The following is a 6,654-nucleotide window of genomic DNA, read 5'->3' as shown; positions in this document are numbered from 1 at the left end:
TAGTCCTTACAACTCATGCCCAAAACTATATTTTATTATTATTATTATTATTATTTTAAAATATATATTATATTAAATTTTTAGTTAAAAGAATTTAATAATTATAAAATATTTATTTTATTCAAATATTTCATAATTTATTAAAATTAATTTTAATTTAATCATTGTATCTTTACCGATATCTAATAAATTTTTATTATTTTTAAATTAAATATTATAAGCCGATGTCTCATAATACATCTACAAAATGATGAATTTTATATTTTTATTAATATTTAAATTTTTAAATTTTAAATAATGCAAAAATATTAAAAAATTATATTTAAATATTATGTTTTATCACTTATCTTATAGTCACTATTTTAGTCATTATATCGGAAAATTAGTACATATATATATATATATATATATATATATATATTTTTTTTTTTTTCACTCAAGAAAACGAGTTTACATATTTAAATAAAGTTTATATAATTTTTTTTTCTTTTTACGTGTTCTTTTTGGGATTGCAGCTTGTAAATAATGTGTATATGGCTTGAAGCTGCAAAGGAGACTGCTCCCACAATCTCAAATTCTGCAAAGAAGATTTTTCTAATTTCAGAAGATTAACATACTTGTCCTGTCAAATGCTATACAAAAAATTCAGAAGCAGTGACAGTCAAGTTCCAAGTTAACCACCCGTATGAACAACCAAACACAGCCTTACAGTAGTAAGCTAAAACCATGAGAGTGAGCTTGAGAAGTTATCTGGAAGCTGAGAGAATCCATTAGCAGTAACAGTTGTTCCTTTGAGCAAATGGGAATACCAGTATGCAGAGAGTCTAGGGTATCTCTTCAAATCAGGATCCTTGAAATCAACATAGAATAATCCGTAGCTTGCTTGATAACCACTCAACAACTCGTATAAATCCAAGAAGGACCACGAAAAGTACCCTTTTGTGTTTGATCCATTCCTGTTTTAACACATGAAACACAATTACATAATGTAATATAACCCATTATGAATGTAAAGATTCGGGCTTTCATATGTTCAAAGCAAATGTTGAGAAGGGTAACCCACTATGAATGTAAAGATTCAATTTTTTCAATGTTCAAAGCAAATGTTGAGAAGGGTATCGTTTGGAAGTTTGAAAGAAAAGAAAAGAAAAACTTGTTCTGTAAGAGTTTATAGTGAAGAAAAGAAATCCTTCAAAGGCATACCTAACAGCATCAAGCACAGCCCCAATATATGCATGCAAATACTCGACCCTCGTAGTATCTTCCAAAGATGAATTTCGCAATGTTACTTGACCTGCCAAAACTACCAGCCCAAGTGAGCAAATAATCAGAAAGGTAAAAAAAGATCAGATGCAGTGGGAGAGAGATAGAGAGAGAGATCCGACCATTTTCAACAATGTAAATAGTGGGGTTGCCATAAGTTTGCTTAAAGTACTCCAGAAGTGCTTCAAGGCCCCAAGGCATGGAAGGGAACTGATAAGAGAAAGCCATTTGTAAGGAAGAAAACCCAAAAGAGGAAAACCCAAGAGGAATATGTTTTATTATATAGAAGAACCCTATAAGGATATTCAAGTACTTATTTCTCACCTTACCAGATGAAGGATCATTATTTCCTGCCACAAGTTTGTAGGACCAGATTAGTTACACTTTCTTTCTTCAGATTTAATAAGAAATGTAAAAGATTATTTGATTCTGGCATAGACCTATTATCTTAAAATCACTGGAAAGAAAAGAAATCAGTAAGCTTGGCATGCTTCACAAGAGCTGAATCAAGACATGTTATAAAACAAACCTATAAGTTCTGCAGCCATGTCTGCATAGAAATCTCTTTCTTTCAGTTCCAAACTGCTGGATTTGTCTTTGATCTTCATTGTGGTGTAATGTATAACTCCGATGAAATCACAGGAGCCCTTAACATGTTCGGATTCAGTATGGTTGAAAGCCGGCATTCTTGAGCCCACAATTTTCTTCATTATGTCAGGATAATCACCAAAAAACAAGGGATGTAAAATCCTGAAATCAATGGGGGCATACACCTAGCTTAAATTAAATTTTAGTTCTTATTTAATCAAGTAGGAAGTAGAAATCCATCTCCAAAGAATTTATAAGGTTATATAAGAGCAAGATTGATTCAAATATGAAAATTATGATCCAATTCAACATTTTACGACCGCTGTAGTGTAATTAAGTAGGATATGAACTGAATAGGAATTAGACAAAACAGAATCTTAGTTTCAACTTACCAACCAATGGAGAAGTCAAGAACTCTTTCAGCTGCGATTTTGTCCTCTTTTGAATCTGTTAATGGAGAAACTCCATATGTGAATACGCTAATACCTACAAATCCTTGTTGCTTGGCCTGCATGAATAAATAATATTTGTTGATCCTACAATCATGGAAAGCTCCATATTTATTTCCTGAACTTATATAATATGTCTCTTCACTAGTTTGTGAATCAGAACAGCACAAAATTAGGATCGATGAAGTGGAGATAGGCAACCAGGCTTAATCATTTCAAGAGTTTTGGAGATATAACTTCTCTACAAGAACATGGGAGCCAAACCCTTTTGCTAGATTCAAGTATATATATACGTAGATATGTACATAAGGTTTAGAAACTACCTTGTATTGTTTCTCATACAGCCTTGCAGCTGAAGCATGTGCTAACAACATATTATGAGCTACAATGTATGGCTCAGATGAAGAGTTTCCCCCAGAGCAATTGGTCCCGAAGGGGGGTGAGCATCTCCTGGGTGGACAAACTCCTTCATCGTAACCTTCAAGAGCAAAGGCATTAGGTTCACTCAGAGTAGTCCAATACAAAACCCTGTCTCCAAATTCTTGAAAGCAGACATCAGCATAAGCTGTGAAGTCTTTCCTGCATTCTCATATATAGGGGATTTTAGTCACTTTCATTATTTTCTTTTGTGCCCAAGAAAGCATATAGCAAGTATAGAGAGAGGCAAAGTGAATTGACATAAGAGTAACAGTCATACACGATAGTTCGATTAAGCCAACCTCCATATTCATCTTCAAGAACCTGTGGAAGATCATAGTGATACAATGAAACATGTGGTTGAACTCCTGCTTGGGACAAGATAAGTTTTAACGACGAAGAATCAAATAGTATTTTCACCTGACTTTCTGATAAATAAACTCCCAGTCACAAGGGAAATTCAGAATCTTACCATGACTGATCAATTCGTTGATAAGGTTGTTGTAGTACTCCAAACCCTTTGGATTAACATACCCTCTTCCATCTGAAAGAAAGAATAAAGAATATAGTATCAACGAAAGAACATAACCTGCTGAGTTTTTTCACACATGTCAAGTTGACGCAAATCAGAAATTGACAAGCATATATACTTGGTATAAGCCTTGACCAGGAGATTGAAAACCTATATGCATCTAAGCCTATTCCCGCCATGAGTCGTACATCTTCCTGTAAAAACATATAAAGCAAAATAGAGATGAACCAACTCATACGAGATATGATGTAATCACATTTTCAAGATAGTCCCACATGAATTTAGCTTAATAAGCCAATTTTCAAAACTAATCACTGACAATATCACCCTGTGCTTACTTTGTATTTGTGATATTCATCACAGGCTACATCTCCGGTTCCTCCATGTCCATATCCTGAAATTTCGAGCTCAAGAAGATTAGATCAATCATACACCATTATAAGTATGTGTTTGTTTCAGCAAAATCTGAACAAATATACTGGAATACACTGAAGTTTTTTGGCTGAACTGATCAAAATGGCAACCAAAGAGGTTTCTTTGTTTTTCACCGGTCCATAAGAAGCGATCAAGCTTATAAGTTACATATATGGAGAGATAAATCTATTTATCTATCTCTTTCTCTTAATCCTCTTCACCTAGTTGGGACTTTCATTTCAAATCTTGATCGCTGCATGTGATTTTCAGCATACAAGTGACTTTTCACTGTTACATTAACTAAAACCACAAACTGAAGGCCTCAAGAAAAGTTTCAATTGTTATCAGAGATTTACAATTTATATCTACCAAAAAGAAAAAAAAAAGTCAAAGGCAGATGTGAGTAAAGAGGGAACTTACCAGCGTGAGCAAATGTATCCCAAATGCTAGGACTCCTCCCATCTTCATTAGCTGCACCTTCCACCTTCAGTATATCATAAGCACCATAAATAATCATCAATACCTTAGAGATTTCTTCATCTTCTACCTCCTATTCCAAAGTATTCTTTCATCTCTATCTTCTTATTAGGGCAACCCCGATAATCTAACTCCAAATAATGAGTTTTTAACCCAGAAAAATAATACCCTTTCAATCCCCACCTAAAAATCTCATAACTTCAAAAGAAAAATCATAACACATGCACCAGAACCAGAAAGAATCAATATCTGACATCGAGAACAAAGAGAACGTATTCAAGAGAGAGGGAGAGAGAGAGAGAGACATTAAACTGACCTGGTAAGCAGAAGTGCCAGAACCAAAAATGAAGCCAGAAGGGAAGTCATTTCTGCTAAATTTAGTAGCAGCAAGGACGCTGGATTGAAAGTTTAGCAGTGTCGTCACCAAGAAAAGGAGGATCAGCATGCTTGTTTGGGAGCTTAGTTTTGCTTTGTCAACGGAGAAAAGGAGGTGCTTCTCGTTTTTGTATGTGAATCTGCAGATGATGTCGTTGAGATTTGAGAGAGGGAAAAAATAAATAGATAATCTTTAAATATTGCTCTCCTTCTGCAAGTGAAAATCTTAATTGGTTTTCTAAAAATAAACTGTAAATAACAAGATGAAATAAGAATAGAACAGAAAAAGAAAAGATTGCTCTTATTTCTTGTTGTCATTTCCTTCTTCATGGTTGAATCTCCTTGGTACCAATGAATTAATTTTAAATAAATTACATACAAAATTTAAGAACAAAAAATTACAAAATATATTGTCAATATATAATTAATAATAACAGTAATAATTAATTTGTATAGAGGATTAACATAAATTATGTAAAATTTGAAGTGATTTTAGCAAAAATCAAAGTTAAATTTAAATTTAAAAGTTATGATATGTAATTTTTTAAGAAATATTTTGACTTTGATTAAAAATTTAACTCAAAATTTCAAAAGTGGTTTTCATTTAATATACAGTTTATGTTCTTTTTTTCAATGATAGAACTTTTAGGAACTATTTTAAATAAATATTATATGATTTTTGGTTAAAAATATTTTTAGTGAATAATTATTTTAATAATATATTTAAAACTTATAACATAAGTTACAGTCGCTTCAAATGTTTAGTAAAAAATTTGTAATTCTCCTAATCCGTAATATTTGGGTCCGAAATTTGATTCGGGATTAATTTTAACATTTCAAAATGAATAAAAAATTTGTTTTTAAAATTAATAAATTTTAATTTAATGTGAAATTTTGAAAAAAAAAATAAGTTATGGATGAAATTAAAAACAATTTTGAAAAAAAAAATAGTAAAAAATTGGGTTTGGATTGTGTTTTTGAAAGAAAAATCAAAAATTAAAAGTCAGAATAAAAAAAAAAAATTGGCCACGTAGGACTACGCAGTCAGTAGTCTCGATGAATCAGAGCGCGCCGTGTGACAAGACACGCTGACTCGGTGCCACACGGGAGGCCACACTGGCGATTCGCGTGCCCCGAAATCAGACGACCTAAAAGCGATCCTGCACACATGGACGGTCCGGATCTATTTTTTTCTTAGACACGATCGGACGATCGAGATCAAACATGATGAACGGCTCAGATTTATTTCCTCCTTAGGCACGATCAAATGCAATGAACGACTCATATTATATTGAGAGATACAAAAGACTAAACTCATCTACTTTTGCAGGGACATCATTTTTTGAAGATGCTGAATACTGGTTAGCTGAGATAGAGAAGGCTTTCATGACTCTTGGGATGATTCCTGAATAGAGAGTTATACTTGCCACCTACATGTTGGTGGGAGAGACAGGTCGCTTGTAGCAGCTCAAGCAAGCCACCTTGCTCATTCCAGTTACTTGGAAATAGTTCCTGATGGTCTTCAATGCATAGTACTTCCCAAAGTATCTCCGACATTTGAAAGAAATGAAGTTTGCACACCTAATCTAAGGTGATATGACTGTATCAGAATATACCCGAAAGTTCCTAGAGTTGGATTAGTATTCCCCTGAAAGCATGATGGATGAAGGCATAAAGGTAAGAAAGTTCAAGTGGGGTCTTTGTCATGAGATTAAACAATAGTTCAAACTCAGTACTTACTCAGTCGCTCTGGCCAAAGCACAGTTAGTGGAGAAGAATCTTCGCATTTTTTCTCCAGTAGTGAAGAACCTCAGGCTCCCGATTTCACACTGTAGATCAGCCCCCACTGTACCTGTTCAGCAAAACAAGAGACCTAGGTCATTAACTCAGGTTCCTCACCAGATTCCGGTAATAAGACGCGGTAGGACTTGTCAGCACTGTTGTAAGGATCATGGAGACCAATCCTGCTATCACCTCAACAATACCTGTCGTATATGTGGGAGTGTCAAGCACTACACGAGAGAGTACCCGAGAAATTAGAACCAAGCCAGACCTCTTATCTAGGGCAGATTTTACAACCTCACTTAGTAAGATGCAGAAGCCAACACAGACGTGATACAAGGTATATACACTATCTGT

At 33.9% G+C, this 6,654-nt stretch overlaps 1 protein-coding gene across 2 annotated transcripts; it reads right to left on the bottom strand.

Annotated features, from left to right (window-relative positions):
- Positions 1-538: 538 nt before the first annotated feature.
- LOC110825771 (beta-glucosidase 11-like) lies at positions 539-4,829 on the bottom strand. 2 transcript variants are annotated; one of them, XM_022056268.2, is made up of 13 exons: positions 4,457-4,829; positions 4,084-4,147; positions 3,588-3,643; positions 3,368-3,443; positions 3,190-3,261; positions 2,998-3,085; positions 2,624-2,879; positions 2,244-2,359; positions 1,793-2,013; positions 1,588-1,613; positions 1,386-1,473; positions 1,204-1,303; positions 539-956 (listed from the first exon to the last, which is right to left on the bottom strand). In XM_022056268.2, exons 1-13 carry the CDS (start codon positions 4,583-4,585, stop codon positions 719-721), a joined length of 1,530 nt encoding a protein of 509 aa, XP_021911960.2. In that variant the 5' UTR covers positions 4,586-4,829; the 3' UTR covers positions 539-718. The 2 variants fall into 2 exon arrangements, with proteins under 2 accessions (XP_021911960.2, XP_021911961.2); XM_022056269.2 differs by having other exon boundaries at positions 1,204-1,294; positions 4,457-4,826.
- Between the last annotated feature and the right edge of the window lie 1,825 nt (positions 4,830-6,654).

This window comes from Carica papaya, chromosome 2 (assembly GCF_054855325.1).
Source record: "Carica papaya isolate Zhongbai chromosome 2, ASM5485532v1, whole genome shotgun sequence".
NCBI classification, from domain to species: domain Eukaryota; kingdom Viridiplantae; phylum Streptophyta; class Magnoliopsida; order Brassicales; family Caricaceae; genus Carica; species Carica papaya.
Note: the sequence above shows the minus strand (reverse complement) of the source record. Positions and strands in the feature narration are given on the sequence as shown.

Excerpts from the sequence above, each read along its gene's own strand:
- LOC110825771 (XM_022056268.2), bottom strand. The coding sequence starts at position 4,585 with ATGCTGATCCTCCTTTTCTTGGTGACGACACTGCTAAACTTTCAATCC. Across the intron at positions 3,444-3,587 it reads ATGAATATCACAAATACAAA|GAAGATGTACGACTCATGGC; the intron begins GTAAGCACAGGG and ends ATGTTTTTACAG. Across the intron at positions 1,614-1,792 it reads CATGGCTGCAGAACTTATAG|GAAATAATGATCCTTCATCT; the intron begins GTTTGTTTTATA and ends AACTTGTGGCAG.